Source organism: Myodes glareolus, chromosome X (assembly GCF_982192425.1).
Source record: "Myodes glareolus chromosome X, mMyoGla1.1, whole genome shotgun sequence".
Taxonomy (NCBI): Eukaryota; Metazoa; Chordata; class Mammalia; order Rodentia; family Cricetidae; genus Myodes; species Myodes glareolus.
This window is the reverse complement of record NC_142053.1, coordinates 28111342-28130703: the sequence shown is the minus strand read 5'-3', so window position 1 is coordinate 28130703 and position 19362 is coordinate 28111342. Positions and strand designations below refer to the sequence as shown.

Below are 19362 nucleotides of genomic sequence, written 5' to 3'. Positions count from 1 at the left end.
TTAGAGTTGGAGGAATTGTATCAATGGTCTGAGTCTTTGGCATCTTGAGAATTTTCTCAGCCTGTCTGACAACCATTGTTCTGTCCTGATTTGGGGATGGGAAGAGGGATGGCTAAAGGAAAGAAGGGATTGAGTAAGAGACAGTATGCCCATTTGAACGCGTAACTATTTGACTACTTAATCCTGCCTTCCCACTTTGTAGGAAGGGTACAAAAGAGAACGGCCCTTCCCTAAATGGTATCAATTTTTGATTGGCAACCGGAGACGATCCTATTTGAAACACTATTGTGGGCAACCTAAATCAGACTGAAAACTCTTTCTGCCTGGCTTCCTTTCTAATTCTTTTCCTTTCTTTTTCAGAAATGATCTCTAGTTTGAAGTCAGATTACACTACAGAACCATCTTGGATCAGTGTGGCAAAACAGAGACAAAAGGGCTTTGCCTCCCACTTTTCTAAAAAACCCAGGACCAGAGCTGAAATTAGGACTGAGACCAAGGAGCAAAAGTATGAGTCAAAATATAATCCAGATGTGGAGACTCCACCAAAGGTTAGTGAATCCACTGATGGAGCTTGCACGGGGAGTTATGCCAGACATGCAGTGACCATCTCTTACTGGGAGCATTAGTCAAGGACAAGTCTTCTTTATTTTGTATTCACACAGATGTGACAGCCTTGATGCTTTTGCAGCATTTATGAGAAGTAATGGATATGAAGAGAGTCTATAAATCAAGCCTCATCCTAAATATTCTAAAGTGGAATTCCATGAAATTGGGTGCATAAAAAAGTAGATAAAACAACAGCCCTATTACTATAAGCAGCGATAATAAAACAGATAATAAACCAGTAGGGTAAAAATTCAGCAGCTGTATGCTTTACCTTTAAGTACATGCACATGTTTTTCATAAATGAGAATCAAACCACGAACACAGAAGGCCCCTTTATCACAAGAGTCTGAGGATACCTGGAGCTGTACACAGTAAAGAGTCCTATAGTTGAATGCCCTTTCCACTTTAACTCATTATTTGTATGTTATGATGGTTAACTTTTAAAATCTGAGCTCAAAAATTGTATTCCTCCCAATTTTAAAGTTTAATTTGTTTTTGCTATATGTTTTAACAACCTCAGCCTAAGCTGTTTCTAAATTTTCCTAGTAAGTCCAGGACTTTTGCTTGTTTGTGCAATGGAGGCACTTTAGAGCTTCTCTCTCTTGGATCTGAATGACCAGCATCATTGCTCTTACACTTTGGGGCACTCATGATGACATCATCCCAGGGCATCAGACATTTAAGACAGCTAAGTAAAAAAACAGGAAACATGAGTGTATAGTGTGGGATGCTGGACCAAAGGGAGAATCACAGACAGGTGGGTATGAGAAGGAATGAGGATTCTGGGCTGCTAGCAATGGCAGTCAGTGTAAAGTTTATCAAGTGTTTATTTACGAAAAATCTCATTGAATAATTTTGGACTGTGATTGACCATGTGTAATCAAAACTGGGCAGTGAAAGCTTAGGGAAGGGGAGCTCTTTTTCATTTAATGTTTCATTATGCACTCCTTTCCATATCAGTCCCTAAATGCGTACTTTTAGGTGTTGATGTTCACACTTCTACATACCGATTTGGTTTGGTTTCACACTTACCTGTAGATTTGAAAATGTTCCAGGATGCAGACATGAGGATAGGGATGATGGAATGATGCCTTCTTCTTAGGAAATCTGCAGAAAATGAACCTCAAGAAAGCATACTACATTTATACATCAGAAGCTGTTTCTGAGATCCTATAGAAGTGCTTACTAAATTTATTAAGGGAGTCGTGCCTTAATCATTGCTCTGCTTTAAAGATCTGTCCTTTTTTTTTTTTGTCATTGGTAACCTCTTTTGTCAGAAGAAAATACCCTAGCGTGTGTAAACTGTTGACTTAGAACAGTCTTGTAGATATCAACTTTAAATGCCTACACAATACAGTTACATCATTTTCTAGTGGAAAAAGCACTTCTAGTCGTATACCAACAAGTTTTGGAAGGTAGAAATCATATAGTGCTTACTTCAACCAACTGGATCAGATTTGCTTATAACCGTCACATCTTGTTAGCTCACAGCTAAGTGATGGCACAGTGTTATAGAGAAGGTTGTTCTCCCATCCAAGTAATAACCAGCTCCAGCACTACTTAGCTTCTGAGATAAGAAGACACTGGGTACAGTCAGGATGCTTTGGCCATAGGCAAGAGAGAAGGTATTCTCATATCTGTTTGCTTACACTATTTGTATCACTAGACAGCTTTTCTTCCTGGTCTGAAAGAAAGGTGGCAAACTTGATCCAGTTTGGGATTTGTTAATAATTTAAGTTTTGGTACTGGAGAGATTGCACAGTGGTTATGAACATTTAGTACTCTTTCAGAGGACATGGAGTCCGTTCCCAACACCCCCATAGCAGCTCACAACCAAATGTAACTCCAGTTCCAGGGACGCAATACTCTCTTCTGGCCTCAGCGGCAGTGCCTGGGGTGCACACACATATATGCAGCAAAACACTTGAATATACACACAAAATAGATATGTAATTAAATAATATATGCCAAATAAATCATTAAATATATATATGTATTATATATATGTGTGTGTGTGCGTGTGTGTGTGTTACAAGCCCAAGGAGTTTTGTGCTATCTTTTATTATTGATCTATATAATCAATTTTTATAGTTATAGATTTCTATTCAGATGTATACTTCTGCATCAATATCTATATCCTCTATCTCTTTTCTTCTGATTATTGTTGAACTCATAGTATCCAGGACAGGGTCCACGCCATATTGTCTTCTAAGTAGTTTGCTGTCTTTCTTTTTTTTTTTTTTTGAAAGTAATTTTATTAAATTATAAAAAGTTTCCATTTACGCCCCTCCTCCCAACACCCTCCCACTCCCCCCCTCCCTCTTCTCCTCCCTCTTTGTCCCCAAGGGCAGTCAGGGTCTCCTGCCCTGTGGGAAGTCCAAGTTCCTCCCCCCTCCCTCCAGGTCCAGGAAGGTGAGCATCCAAACAGACTGGGTCCCAAAAATCCAGTATATGCAGAGGAAACCAGTCCCAGTGTCATTGTCAATGGCTTCTCAGTAAGACTGCAGGCCAGCCACATTCAGAAAATACGGCCACATTCAGAGAATCTGGTTGGATCACATGCTCGTTCAGTCACGGTCCATCTGGCCTTGGTAAACTCTCATTAGATCCGACCCCTTGTATCAGTGGGTGATAGTATCCCTCGCAGTCCTTCGTCATTTTCTTCCTCCTTCTGCTCCTCATTTGGATCTTGGGGGGGCTCAGTTCGGTGCTCCAACGCGGGCCTCCATCTGTATCGCCATCCAACGCCAGATGAAGGATCTATGGTGATAAGCAAAATATTCATCAGTATAGTCACGGGCCAAGGCCGGTTCAGTCACCCCCTCCTCTGTCCAGAGAACAATCTGGGGATCTCTCCTTGGACCTGGGATCCCATATATAATCAAGTTTCCTGTAAACTCTAATATGACTCCCTTAGTTGAAATATATTCTTCCCTGATCCCACATTCATCCTTCCTCCCTTCCCCCCATCCCGGTCAACCGAGCTTTCTCCATTCCTCCCTACTCAGAGAAACATCACCTTTCACGATAGCCACAAACACCATAAAATATCTTGGGGTTACTCTAACCAAGGACGTGAAAGACCTATTTGACAAGAACTTTAAGCCTTTGAAAAGAGAAATTGAGGAGGATACCAGAAAATGGAAAGACCTCCCCTGCTCTTGGATTGGGAGAATCAACATAGTAAAAATGGCAATTCTACCAAAAGCAATCTACAGATTCAATGCAATCCCCATCAAAATCCCATCAAACTTCTTCACAGACCTTGAGAGAACAATAATCAAGTTTATATGGCAAAACAAAAAACCCAGGATAGCCAAAACAATCTTATACAATAAAAGAACTTCTGGAGGCATTACCATCCCTAACTTCAAACTCTATTACAGAGCTACAGTATTGAAAACAGCTTGGTATTGGCATAAGAACAGAGAAGTCGACCTATGGAATCGAATAGAAGACCCAGATACTAACCCTCAAACCTATGAACACCTAATTTTTGACAAGGGAGCTAAAGGTATACAATGGAAGAAGGAAAGCGTCTTTAACAAATGGTGCTGGCATAACTGGATGTCAACCTGTAGAAGAATGAAAATAGATCCATATCTATCACCATGCACAAAACTCAAGTCCAAATGGATTAAAGACATCAACATCAATCTGTCCACTTTGAACCTGATAGAAGAGAAATTGGGAAGTAGTCTACAAGATATAGGCACAGGAGTCCACTTCCTAAGTAGGACCCCAGTAGCACAGACAATAAGAGAAACAATGAATAAATGGGACCTGCTGAAACTGAGAAGCTTCTGTAAAGCAAAGGACACTGTCAGTAAGACAAAAAGGCTGCCTTCTGACTGGGAGAAGATCTTCACCAACCCCTCATCAGACAAAGGTCTGATCTCCAGAATATACAAAGAACTCAAGAAACTAGACACTAAAACTCTAATTAACCCAATTAAAAAATGGGGTACTGATCTGAACAGAGAATTCACAACAGATGAATTTCGAATGGCCAGAAGACACTTAAGGTCATGCTCAACCTCCTTAGCGATCAGGGAAATGCAAATCAAAACCACTTTGAGATACCATCTTACACCTGTCAGAATAGCTAAAGTTAAAAACACCAATGATAGCCTATGCTGGAGAGGATGTGGAATGAGGGGAACACTCATCCATTGTTGGTGGGAATGCAAACTTGTGCAGCCACTTTGGAAATCAGTGTGGCGGTTTCTCAGGAAACTGGGAGTCAACCTCCCTCAGGACCCAGCAATTCCTCTCTTGGGAATATACCCTAGAGATGCCCAAACATACTACAAAAGCGTTTGTTCAACTATGTTCATAGCAGCACTATTTGTAATAGCCAGAACCTGGAAACAGCCTAGGTGCCCCTCAATAGAAGAATGGTTAAAAAAGGTGTGGAACATATACACATTAGAGTTTTACTCAGCGGTAAAAAATAATGACATCTTGAATTTTGCATGCAAATGGATGGACATAGAAAACGCTTTACTGAGTGAGGTAAGCCAGACCCAAAAAGAGGAACACGGTATGTATTCACTCATAAGTGGATTCTAACCATAATTAAAGGTCTTTGAGCCTATTATTCGTGATCCTAGAGAAGCTAAATAAGAAGACGAACCTGATGAAGATTATTTAGCTATCTGCCAGGAGGTAGGAAATAGTCAAGAGTCCCAGGTAACCTTGGGTGCATGGGGGGGGGGGTGGGAGGGTTGTTGGAAGGGGAGAGAGTTTGCTGTCTTTCTTGTCAGGGCTTACAAAGGTTTTCTTTTCATTTTGCCATACAGGAACCCGAACCCACAACTGATATCCCCCCGAGAATGACTTTTTCTTCTACTGTTCCCAGAGAGGAGATGTCAAGGCTGTCTAAGTCTACAAAATCAGGTGAAAAGCATTCATTCTCACCTGTCAAAAAAGCCCGGAGGAATGTGATGAAACATTTTGCAATTTCAAGTTCAGGCAATGTTATTGATCAAATCAGCTTCATGATACTTTCATGTCTCTTTCATGAAATGCAACGGACATTAGCTTACTTTAAGGAAATCCAGTTGTTATAGCTGAGTCCAGTGTGCAATCTCCATAGCCCTTTCTAGTCTCTCACCTCACTGAAGAAGCGATCAAGGCAAGGCACAAAATGCTCTTGTGGCTAGGAAGGAGAGGAAAATACCAAGCCATTTTCAAAGCAGTGTTTCTTCACCTGTTCTAACCTCAATGAAATCTGTTGACAATTATCCACTGTATAGGCCCATCAGCATTGATTCATGATTATTGAAAAGGCTTGCCTCACATGCTCTACATTCTGACTGAGGATGTGAGACATGGGGGTATGTTAAAAGCTGCAAAGAAATGTGTCAGGAAAGGATAGACTATGACCTCATCGGCGAGAGTTATGTACCAGAGGGATTTCCTCAGCAGGAGCTGAAGTTGAGGAGGATGAGGGTTTTTTTTTAATATAACATAATTACTTATTGATTTTTTTAGAAATTTCACATCATGTACCCCAATCCTGTTCACCTACCAGTCCCTCCACATCTATCCCTCACTCCTGCAGCACCCCTCAAAAGAAACATCCTCCAAAATTTAATTTAAAACAAAACAAACAAACAAACAAACAAACATCAAACCCCACCTTGGTCCTCCATCATTCCGGCCTCAGTTCATCCCAGCGACGTTGAGAACTGCGGTGTGTCACACAGTGTACCCTTTGTCCAATCAGCCCCATCTACAAATGTTCATTGCAATGAGTCATTGGTCTGGTTCAAGGTCTCTGGCCTCTGGCACACCTCATCCCTGGACCCTCACCAAAACTGGAGAGGAGAATGGATTTACATTCAACTCAGGAAACCATTATTTGGCTGTGGTAATAGCTGTGATCATACTGATCCTTGTCTTAGGAGCAGTATATTCCCAAGATGTGGTTCTTAGCTCCCCTGAAGAATAGATCCACCAGGAATATTGTTAAATCATAGACAGCCCTTGCTCCATCCCTACTGATTCAGTTGGTTCAAGAAATTGCATAAGCACTGCCGGTTTTTGTGTTTCTTTGTGTTGCTTTTTTTGGGGGGGGGCGTTGTAGTTGTCATTTGATTTCAACAATATAGCCCAAGCTAGAGCATCGAACTCCTGGTCCTCCTGCCACAGCATCTGAACTGTTGGAATTAGAGGCATGGACCATCACATTCAGACACATTGGCATTTTTAAATGCTCCTAGATGTTTCCAATGTGTAGTTAGAATTGAGAAACACTTGTTTAGTCAAAGGGAGTGGAGTTGGGAAACAGATAGTAGTCTGTCGGACCACAGGAGTTGATAGAGTATTATTTCTCTGGATTTTATTAGATAAATTTATTGAGTCATCAGTCATTTTCACAATGTCAGTGACTGGTGAAAACAGATCTGACGTATATAAAAAAAGGAATAGGTAAAATGTTTCCCTTTGGGTGTCAGTTCGAAAGTATAAGCTAGTGAAATAATAAAAGTTAAAAGATGGGCTGTTACACTGCAAGAATCATCTCACATGCCTTCCCATGGCTATGATCCTACAGTTATTTCGAACCCGATGCTGCCCCTAGACATACATACTTACTGTGCCATTTGCCCAAGCTCTGATTTTTACAAGTCTGCCTTCTAAGAGAACAATGGTTGGAAAGTACTAAGAACTGGGTGATCAGAGCAAACCTGAAAGAATGGCCCATTGCATTTCATTTTCAAACGTGCTCTAGTGTCTCTGGGGTTTCTGACAGTGCATTGTTTGCTGTGATTCCAGTTGCGTTTGAGGATCAGTACAAGCTTCATCCATATACCAGGGAGAGAGACACCAGACGCTCTTCAAGTGTGCCACCCAAAATTTCATCACCCAAGGAGCCTGTGTGGTTCTCAATGGCCAAGAAGAAAGCCCAAGCATGGAGTCAAATGTCAGACATCATGCAATAAATAGCTCCTGGCTGGAGCCTCAGAATTTTCAGTAGCGATTGCCAGTCGCTGCGGTAATTCCATACAACAGCTTTTCTAGGGCTAGTTTTTATTAAGGAAAATAACTTTAGAAGTAGCAATTAACGTTTTTAATTGTTCGAGTGAAATACATCCTACTAATATCTAACCCTCAGAAAGTCACTACCAATATCCCCAAACCCAGCATGTTCTCCAGAAAAGTTAGGCTAGAGAGTTACAAAATCATTAACTTCAGACATTGTGTCTTAGAAGAAAGAAAACAACCACATTTTGCTTCAGCAAATTAAAGGCTGTCATTCCTTTCAACCAAAGAATTTTAATGGAAAGATTCAGGTGATTTAGCCCAGATAATGGATGTACTTTCAACCAGGAAGATGGCAAGTTCACTAGCTAGACTGTGTCTGGGTCCTCTGGAGAGCATCCTTCCTCTCTGGCTCCAGGCTGAAGGCAAAGAACTGTGTGTAACTCAACGTCTTAGTTCCTTTCCTGTTGCTGTAGTACATTCTCTGCTAAGACCAACCTAAGGAAGAAAGGGCTTATTTTGGCATAGAGTTTGAGTGCACAGCCCACCATAGCATGGAATTCCTGGCAGCAGAAACTTGAGGAAGTTGGTCACATTTTTTAGTCAAGAAATAGAGAGCAATGAATTTCTGTGTTCAACTTCCTTTCTCTTTTTATATTTTTTAGTCCAGGATCCAAGCCTAGGGAATGGTGTCATCTATGGCAGATGGGTTTTCTCCACCTTAATTAACCTTTCCATTGTCAAATTCTACACATTTATTCTATCTCTCAAGTCCAACAAACATTATGAGAAATCTGCATTTAGAAGCCTTAACAGTAAATCTAGCTCCTTTTTCCTAGATCCAAAGGACATCTACTTCTGTCGTATGCTTGCTGTGCTTAAACAGACATGCATTTTGAACATCTATGTTGGATGCTTCCCCATTCAAAACTATGTCTAGAAAGGCAATGAGAGTCTAAGGCTAACTTAAATAACTGGTGCTGGGTTTTGCTGATGATGCTATAATGACACACTGTACAACATGCTGAATTTTTTCATTTAATCTGTAAGACATCTCCTTATTTTGATCCTCTAGCTTTGCCCTTTTGATAATGTTAAGTTTTTCGTTGACTGGGTTTCATTCCATTTTTGTTTCTATGGTGAATAGTTTATTTAAACTAATGCTCTTAACATAGATAATTGCAGTATGTTAGTTCTAACACTTCCCTTCTGCAGTTTTGCCCATGCAGTCATTGCGTCATTCTCACTATGAGAACTCCCCATTAATGATATCTCTCCCATTACTAACAAGTCTCAGTTTTTAATCATAATCTTAAGGTTTTTCATTGCCTAGAAATGTATTCTGATGGGTTTGTTTCTTTTAGCTTTCTTGTTTTTTGGTTTTGATTAGCACAAAGCAAATAAATTCAATAAAGCTTATTCTGTAGTTTATTTATGTCTTGGGAATGGGGAAGGAAGGGGAATAGAATATGGACAACTCAGATTGAAGATTGTCAGTGGACCAAAATATTTTAAGAAGTTGCCTTATATAGAAGTAGTTTCCACACTGATGTGACCGACCAAGCTGATGGCCTCCATGTGGGCTTTGGTGGGTGGGGAAAGGGACCCAGCACATGGTGACTGCAAACCAGGAAGTTTGAGGACTGTATCAAAATCTTACACAAAGATAGGCTTCTAAACCAATCACTTTCAAAATCTTAGAAGCACTGGGCTCATGCAGAAATGGATGGTACACAGTAAAGGAGGAAAAGGTACTGTGGGACAATGGTCTTGTATCCTGTAAAGATTTATCACTTGTATTGGTTTAATAAATGCTGATTGGCCAGTAGCCAGGCAGGAAGTATAGGTGGGGTAACCAGAACAGGAAAATTCTGGGAAGAGGAAAGACTCAGTCTGCAGTCATGACCCAGACTTAGAGGAAGCAACATGAGAATACCTCACTGATAAAAGTACCAAGCCACATGGCTAGCACAGACAAGAATTATGGGTTAATTTAAGATGTAAGAGTTAATAAGAAGCCTGAACTAATAGGCCAACCAGTTTATAATTAGTGTAGGCCTCTGTGTACTTCTTTGAGACTGAATGGCTGTGAGACCTGGTGGGACAGAAACCTCTGTCAACAAAAAGGAGTTATAACATCAACTATTTATTGAGTCTGGCTAGTGAGACAGTTGAATTTCATAACAGGAGCTCAGTCAGAGAAATCCACATTTTAATCAACCAATAAAACATGTTTTATACAATGGGCTATCTTTTTTCATGTATATTAATAATGACCAGAGAGACTAGAATGGATTTTAGAACATTCAAATTACTAAAAACCTAACCAATGATATGAGCCTTATTTCCCACTCCCATTCTGCCTCTAGACCCTAGCCTATCCCCTAGACCAAGCTCCAGGTCCTATTCTAACCACACTTAGCTCTGGGAGCCTATGCCTTGATAGGACAGTAAGATTTATCAAAAATGGACCATCCTAAGGGCAGAGTGCAGCCTCTAGAAGCAGAGGAAATAGTCAGAGATATTAACTACATGGGCTGTATTCTAGCAGGATTAGGAAATGTTGTTTTCATAGGTTTCTGACCCTCTAAAGAAGAATAAGATTGGAAAATGGCCAACGCGTCACTTAAGAAATATGGAGGTCAAGGAAGGCATCCTTTATAATTAGATCTAAGAGCAATGCTATTTTAACAGCTTATCCAACACAAACTACACTATGCTAATACCCATCTATTGACTCATTCTGTCCTTCCAATGTAGGTAATAGGGACAAGAGTCTCTGTGCCTCTGCTTCATTATTTAGTCCTAGCCATAAGGAATGCTATATGATGGTATGCTTTAAACATCAACACTGATGTTAATAAAACAGGTTACAGAATGGTCAAGTCTACTTCAACATGTGTGCTAAGAGAGTATCCATTCAGTACAAAAACCAGTGCCTAGGGCTTTGGGAGGGTAAGACAAATAAAACCATTTAATAGACCCAGAAAGTGTAATGAGATGAAAGCAGTGATTAAGATTCCTGGCAAGGAAACCCACAACTGGATGTCTTCACTGGCAAATCGTGTGATTTTTTGAAGAAGAGCTAATATCGACGCTCCTCAAACTTTCCCACAAATTAGAAAGGAAAAGATAGCCACAAAAATGCTCTATGAAGCCAATACTGCACTGATATGGAAACTAAAGAGAAAATTGCAGACCATTTTCCTTGATCAACATAAGTGTAAAATTTCTTTTAAAAATTTTTTCAAAGTAAAGAGGAAATAAATTTGAAAGAGGGTAGGGAGGGGTATATGAGAGAATTTGGAAGGAGGAAATGGAAGGGGGAATGGTATAATTGTAATCTCAAAAAATTAAAGAAATGATTTTAAAAATCCTTGCAAGTTATAGAACACATTAAGAAGATTGTACATCAAGCCAACCAAGTTGGGGTTTCCTTCCATGGTTACAGGATTGGGTCAGCACTTCCGGAGGCTCCAGTGATACCTCCTTCACCAGGACCCCAGGTGTTGAAGAATGACCACTGCTCCCGGGCCTCTCGGCTCAGTCAAGGTCTTTGGAACATAGAAGTGTGCACCCTTGACTGGATTTTGGGGTCTTATTCCAGTGGTCAAGGGAACTGTGAGATCCAAAAGTGGAAAAAAAAAAGCAAGACTAAGCTGGACATTCAGATCAGGTAAGGACACCTGGGAAGATAGGCAAGAAAGTCAGACAGGCTTGATCACCCAACAGGAGATTGCATCTGAAGCCTGGCCATGGCAGTGTTACACTGCCAGGCTCACAATGAGTCAATGTCCAGTGAGTTAGGGAAACCAACTGGCAGACCAGGCAGCCAAACAGTCTGTCTTCCATGAGGACAAAGGTCCCCAGTCCCCTCTCACTATCTGCTAAGGCTGTTTTAACAATTGATGAAGAAGCTACTAAAAATCAGGATTGGCTGATTGCTACAGATAATAATCCCAGGGACAACAGCTCCCAGTCTAATCCCGAAAGCTTATGAAGCAATCCATATGGGAAAAAAAACTGCCGTCCAATTTTTTTTATAAGTCATGTGATTTTATTTTTTTCTTGTTTTGTTTTGTTTTTTTCTTTTATTATTATTATTATTATTATTAAGAATTTTCACCTCCTCCCCTCCTTCCATTTTCCTCTCCCTCCCCTCATTCCCCCTCTCCAGTCCAAAGAGCACTCAGGGTTCCCTGCCCTGTGGAAAGTCCAAGGGCCTCCCCCTCCATCCAGGTCTAGGAAGGTGATTTTTATTGAACTCTACATTTTTCTCTGTTCCCCTCCCTACCTCTCCTTTCCCCTTCACTCTTCTCCCAAGGTCCTTATGCTCCCAATCTACTCAGGAGATCTTGTCTTTTTCTACTTCCCATTTATATTAGATCCATGACCATACAAGAATTATTGCAAAGATATTTGGTGGTGCCAAAGTTGCCAACACTGACCTGATGAACTAGCAAAGACTGTGTGTTATTGAAAAAATCTCAAGCAGGGATTCAAGGTACCCATGTTGACATAAAACAGGGCTCCTACTTATTTAATATATATAGTGGACTTTTCAGACACTCAACCCAGGAGAAATTAACAATAACTGGTAGTGGTTGTATGCATTTTTGGGGCTACATAGCTTATTCTATCTGCACAGAGAAGTAACTAAGAAACTTGCACATGCAGTACCACTCCCCTAATCTTCAGGCCTGGTTGAGAAAATAAAAGGACTTTAACTCTACCATATATACTGTTTAGGATGCATTGCGCATCCTGTAAATGATTACTGCCTTTTTGAGATCATGGTTGCTAGCCACCTCCACTACTCCTAAAGGACTCAGGGGAACTCTGAGAGTATGGATGCTGTGGGAGCTCCTTCTGCTCCTTCAGCCAATAGCCTTTAAGATACCAGCCCACTTGGGCGTGGTCTTGTTTGCTTTAAAAAGCAGTGGTAGCCCTGTGCTCACTTTCTTGCTTCCAGCTCTGCTTCCAGCTACTAGACTCCTTTCCTGATCACGCAGAGGGCTGTTGTCTGGGACGGTGATCTGTAAGTTTTTTCCCTTTAAATAAATAACCATTCTATTAATCATAATTCCAAACTGGTGTGAGATTGTTTGTGACTTACACCTTCTTATGGACACAACCACCTCTAGAGGTTCTTGAAGACTTGGCTGACACTGCACAAAAAAATGCCCAATTCTCATCACCTCCTCATCTCTTAAAGTTGTAGGCGTCAAGTCATGGATATACCACACTCAACCACGGCTGCTGAGGATCCAAGTCAGGAGTGGGCTGTGAGAGCCCACTTCAGAGTAGCCACTGAAACTGACCATATCAAAAACGACCTAGAAATAAGGACAGTGGCTCAGCTCCTGACATCCCACTGGATCCCATGAATGTGCATCCAAGCCAGTTCCCACTCAGCCTCTCTGACTCGGTTACATACATTAGTATGGAGTTCTAAGGAAGCCCCAATTCCTGGATGCCCATCATTATAACTTACTAACTCCTACAGATGGTGCTACTTTGGAATAAACAGTCATGGAATACCCCTGAGAGCTAGTGTGATGGAACTGCCCACACCAGTAAAACAATAAAACTAATAAAACTGTGGTCCCTTTGACTATGGCTCCAGCTAGTAACAGCCTTGGATGAGTAGTCAGAGGACAAAATAACTATTGTGAGGAAACCTGGTCACTGATGTAGGAGGGTCATCTCTCTTATATGTTATTTTCACTGGTTAATAAAGAAACTGCCTTGGATTTTGATAGGACAGCAGCTTAGATAAGCGGAGTAGACAGAACAGGATGCTGGGGAAAGAAGCAGAGTCAGGCAGACACCATGAAGCTCTGGCCCAAGATGAACACAAGTTAGAATCTTCTCGGTAAGCCACCACCTCGTGATGCTACACACATTAATAGAAATGGGTTAATCAAGATGTGAGAGTTAGCCAGTAAGAGGCTAGAGTTAATGGGCCAGGTCGTGTTTAAATGAATACAATTTGTGTGTTGTTATTTCGGGTGTAAAACTAGCCAGTTGGGAGCCGGACACCGGGAACGCATCCTGCCACTCCTTATACAACAGGTCACATGCAGACTTCCTCACAAAAGGGGCCTTGAAGTGGGGGCCTCCCATAGAGTGACAAGGAGATAAGACCATAATGGGCCTTGAGGGTAAAGAGGAATAACATGGAAACTGACCATTGAGAAGCCCTTCGTGTGGGAAAGCCATGTCTCAAAATGCTGGCTTTACTAAATGTCAGCCTTCATCCCCTAAATCTAGACCAAAACTGTATGTATGCATACAGGCAAACATGTTTACTTATACTGGAGCAGGAATGACTTGACCAAAGCCTGACTATCAACAACACAAAAGGAACATATATAATTGGGCCACCTGTTGAAGTCGTAGGAAAAGCCCAGCGTGTGAAAAATGAAAAGGGCTGTACCAGACTAGCTAAAAGACAATAGGACATAGTTAGCCTGTCCCAAGGGTTTTATACTTACTACCCAGGAGAGAGGCACACATTAGTATTATTGGCACTTAGTTGTGCTCACAAGAAATAAGGTCCAGCAATAATTGTATCCCTTACATTCACGAAATAAGAGAAGGCTGGGCCTTGTGTTGCATGCCTTTAATTCCAGCACTGAGCAGGCAGAGACAGGAGAATCTCTAAGTTTGAGGTCATAATGAGCTTCAGGACAGCTGGGGCAACATCATGAAGCCCAGTTTCAAACAACAACAACAACAAAAAAAACTTAGATAGTATGCCCTCACACCAGTCATGCACATGTACAAGAATAAAGCTAGATTCCTACTTATCACCCTGAGTAAAATCAATGCAAGATTTTTAGCTATACAGCAGTCAGATTAACTGATCAGTCAGATCAATATCTAGAAAATACAAAGGAATAGAAAGATTTAACAACCAAAATTTATCATACCAACGAATGGACTATTGTAATGAACGAGCATTTCTCAAAAGAAATACAAGTCGTCTATAAATATCTGAAAATAGTGGTCAATATCCTTACCCAACAGGGAAGGTAGTTTTGAGATTGCCCCTCACTAGTCCGAGTGGCTCTTATGAAGAAAGGAAATGATAACAAATATTGGCGAGGATATGGGGAAAGAGGAGCTTTTATACACTGGTGAGAGGAATGTAATCTAGTGAAAGGAAAATCATTGTGGAGGTTCCTCCAAAAACAAAGCAAAAAATACCCCAGAAATATCAAATGCTCAATTATATTAATCCCTGATACATACTTAAAGACTCCAAGTCAACAGAGCACAGAGATGTATGCAATCCATATTTACTGCTGCCCTATTTAAAATAGGTAAAAAACAGCAAAGCTGTTCAAAAGATGAATGGACCAAGAAAACAAGGAGCATATACAAAATGGAATGTTTTTCTCCATTTGCGTTAAAAAATGAAACCAGGCCGGGTGATGGTGGTGCACACCATTAATCCCAGCACCCAGGAGGCAGAGGCAGATAAATCTCTGTGAGTTTGAGGCCAGCTTGGTCTACAGAGCAAGTTCCAGGACAGGCTCGAAGGCTACAGAGAAACCCTGTTTCGACCCCCCACCCCAAAAGAAATGAAAGAAATGAAATCAGAAAGATGGATGAAATAATAATTATGCTAAGCAAAATAAGCCACACCCGGAAAAATGTTTTCTCCTATATGTGGAATTTAGACTTAAGTGTGTGTGTGTATGTTTGTGTCTCATGGAAATAGGATGGGGACCCTGAAAGTAGAGGAAGAGACTCAAGAGAGATGAGCCGAGAGAAAAAGGGAAGAAAATCAAATACCCGTAATGGAAAAGCAGAGGGAAGCCTTTGTAAGCGGAGGAAGATATCTGGCAAGAGTAGGGCAAGGGAGATAAGGCAGAGTAACTGGAAAGGGATAAGTAAGAACAAAGAAAACCACACACACACACACACACACACACATACACACACACACAAGCCACAATGAGACACACCATTTTGTATGCTAACCTAAACTGTTCATTTGAAAATTACACTCGTTTCCAAAGAGCACCTCTAAAATCCAAGTGACGCCATTTCAAGTAAGTACTCAGTTGTCATGTGAACTTAGTGACTAATGTCGAGAACAGTACAGCTCAGAAGGCTTGCCTCCATCTCCCTCTTTACAAAAATTGTTTTAGGCACGATATTTTAATCTACTTTGGGTTATATAATGTAACTTGAAATCAGGTCATTTTTCAATGAAATTAAAAGTGTCCAAAGAGGAAAAACACAGATTTTAGTCAAGATTATGTAAATAAAACATGACAGTATTTCTGCCTATGCATCAAATTTAATTCTAACATTAGCAAACATCATGAGATACGTTTCCAACAGGAAGAAGAAACAGCATGTGCCATTGAAAGCCACCTTTGAGTGATGAAAAACAGACTGACTGATGTCTGTCTTGCAATATCTGGGGCCTTCTGAGAACAGAAAATCCTAAAAACAGCGACGAGCCAGCCATCTTTCTTCTCATTCCTCCTTCCTTTGATATCTCGTAACTGTGGAATCAGATGAAAGAACGGCAAATCACTAAACGTCGAACAGTCACAATGACTCCCTAAACAAAATAAAGTAGACAGAGAGTTCCATAGATCTTAGACATCTGTCTTCTTCGTAACCAACAGAGGACACGTTTTCCTTTTGGAGCTTGTATGTTCCAATGTCAGGGTCTTATGCAACTGATAGCTTCAACACGTGATGCCAACAGCCTTGTATCCTTTCCTAACTAAGTAAAGTTTTTTACTTGCCCGAGAGCATTTGGAGATTTAAAGAAATTCCACCAACCTTTAAGATCCTGATTATAAAAAAAAAAGACAGGAGGAAAACATGAAGATGAGGGAGGAATGTAGGGAGGGGAATCAGGGAGGAGAGGGGGAGAGAAGGGGAGATTTAGGAACTACGCAACTGAAACCACGAGGGCAGGAAAAATGAAAATGTACAACTGAAGCTGGGCATGGGTGTTTGCCCTTGTGATCCCAGGAGTTCAGAACCTAAGATGGGAAGACTTTCCTGAGTGTGATGCCAGTGTGATCTAGATAGTGAATTTCAGGACAGCCTGGCCTAAATATTAAGACCCTGTCACAAAACACATATATCTTACTAAAAACAAAATAGAATAGAGTACAAAAAAATTCCTGATCACCTAAGCTTAATTAAAAACAAGACAGAAGGTAAAGCTTACCACTTTAGTGATAATACTAAGGTTAACTCGTACTTGGCTATATATATATATATATATATATATATATATATATCACTGTTAGTTATTAGTCACACGCTTGGTTCAGTGTGCAATCAACAACTTTCCTGTTTGTCAGCCATAGCAGTCTAAAAGTTATTGTCTTCTCGTCATTACAGGAGAATGGCTATGTAATGCAAGCTGCTTCTGGTAACCTGTTCACTAAAGCGATACTGGCCCAGGTAGAACACATCTACTAAGTCTGATATACTAACCGCTTGCTAAAGGTCTTTTTAAAAAAGAGGTACTGAAGAACTATCCTATATATTTCAAAACAAACTGCACTTTCTATTACTAACAATATCAATAATGTGGCAACATTTCAAAAAGGATCAACCGAATTTCTATCTAAATTTAAATATATATTTTTCTCAGCTTCTTGAGTAGACTTGAAACAATAAAGGTATGACAAACACAGGGATGGGGAGTGATGCTCAAAATGGCGCACCTGGAGGAGCTGAAACAGACTTGTGCCGGAGCCGCTTCTCCTGGCCGCCTCTTTTCTTCCGTCTGGTTCTTTCTATTACTTCCATCATCTTGGTAGATTTCCTCGAAATGATCAAACTCATACAGACTTATGGCTAGGGTGAAGAAGAGCGGTTTGAGAAGAGATGTGGAAAAATTACTCAGCATGTAATAGTAGCAGCATCCTTGGGAAAAGTTGGCGAGAGAAGCCACTAGGAAAAGAATAGCTGGGCACCTTTCCTGGCCCTCACGTTTCAGACACTTGACCATTACCATGGCTCTGTTTCTTTCCTTTTTCCAGTAACCTGCTCAGCCCATTGCTGATTACTTCCTGAAGGAAGGAAGGCACCAGAGTCATGGATGGGGTCAGCTTGCTTTCTTTTACACTATGGGGACAGATGTGCTGGTAAGATATTGTTTGCCTCAAAGGCAAACTTTATGGTAAAGCTGATTGTTTTCTCACCTCCTTGTGGATTTCCTTCCCACAAAGGGACCCTTAACCAGCTAATCACATTGAGGGACCAAATCTCCAAGAATCTCTCCACACAGGTCAGAATAGGGCCTTGGGTCCCCTGGAAATTAGAGTTACATATGATTTTGAAGTAGCATGTGAGAGCTGGGAACCAAACCCTGCTCTTCTGCATGAGCAGTAAGTGCTCTTAACTGAGTTATAGCTCTCCAGCCCCTCTTAACAATTTTCAAAGGTCTAATTTGTTATCCAATACCAAGTGGTCAGCCCTAAAAACATACATATATGAGCAACACTGTAGGACTCAACAGTTCATTTACACACACACACACACACACACACACACACACACACACACACACGCACGCACGCACACACACACACGGGGGGAGAGAGAGAGACAGAGAAAGACAGAGAGAGACAGAGAGAGAGAGGCTAATAAGGAGAAGTGGATATGAATTTGAGAGAAAGTGGGTGAGGGAACAGAGGTCACGGGCTTGGGAGGAGCTAGAGGAGAGAGAGAGTAAAGTTATGCAAATATAATACTCATATATAGAATTCTCAAAAGTTAAAATGGAAGGGGCTGGAGGAAAGAAAGGGAATGGGGAAACAATGTAATTATATTTTAAATTAAAACTTTTAAATCAAATGAAAATTTAAAAAGCCTTGTACTTAAAATGAGAAACATATCTACCTATTCTTTTTCTTCAGCTTTCTTCACAATTTCACCCAAGCACCCTGACCCCCACCTCTTTCCCATGAACAGTCAATTGTGGGCTCACAAGTTTAGAATTTCAGCTCTCTTGTTAAATACAAGTTTTTAGAGAGCAGATGTACTCCTGGATCTTAAAATGTCCTCCTAGAACTTTTCTGACCCATGCAACTTCCGCTTTAGAGGAAAGAACCATTTAGCACTTCCCCAGTCCTAGGCCAGAGCTGAGCAGGGTCTGCAGATGGGGCGTGCACCAAGGCTACTTCATCTGAGTCTATAGCCCGGATGCCTCTCTGCCACCCTCTCATGTACCCCTTCCTGCCTCCTGACCACTGGCCACCACTTAGTGCCTTGCTAGCAACCCACTGGCCCTTTGGTTCCTTACCCCACACATCTTTAACCAGTATGTCCATACCCTCTTCTAGCAATTCTTCCTTTTCTTTCTTCTTTATTGATGACTCCACAGAAGGATGGGGAAGGTGGGGAAGGCTGAATCCCATTTGTCTAATTCCTCAACTTCGTTTAACTCCATGTGTTCCTTGACTTCAGGAGCCTCTTCGGGCATCCCTAGGCCTAGACAGATGTACAAGAACAGTCCCAAGAAGGAGGCAAGAGTAAGTTCCGGGCTGAAGATCAGGCTCAAGGCCAAGATCAAGGCTAAAATAAGGCTTAGACCTTGGCCTTCACCATCCCAGAAAGCAACCATCATATTTAACCTTCAGGACACCTGGAATAAATAAAAATGTAATACAGTAGACAAGGTGCCGAGTGAAGTGGAAATATCCAAAGTCATGAAAAGAAAGCCAACCATAGGGTACTGAAAGTTGTCTACAGTTATGCTCTGTCCTGATCGCCTCC

General features: G+C 41.1%; 1 protein-coding gene across 3 annotated transcripts in view; it reads left to right on the top strand.

Annotated features, from left to right (window-relative positions):
• The window catches only part of Kiaa1210 (KIAA1210 ortholog), a 74789-nt gene extending 65777 nt beyond the window's left edge, over positions 1–9012 (top strand). For all 3 annotated transcript variants that reach the window (XM_048450394.3, XM_048450395.3, XM_048450393.3), the window contains 3 exons: positions 361–548; positions 5409–5505; positions 7387–9012. In XM_048450394.3, coding sequence (XP_048306351.3) covers positions 361–548; positions 5409–5505; positions 7387–7553 — 452 coding nt within the window. In that variant the 3' untranslated portion in view covers positions 7554–9012. The remainder of the gene's footprint in view (positions 1–360; positions 549–5408; positions 5506–7386) is intronic.
• The last annotated feature ends 10350 nt before the right edge of the window (positions 9013–19362 follow it).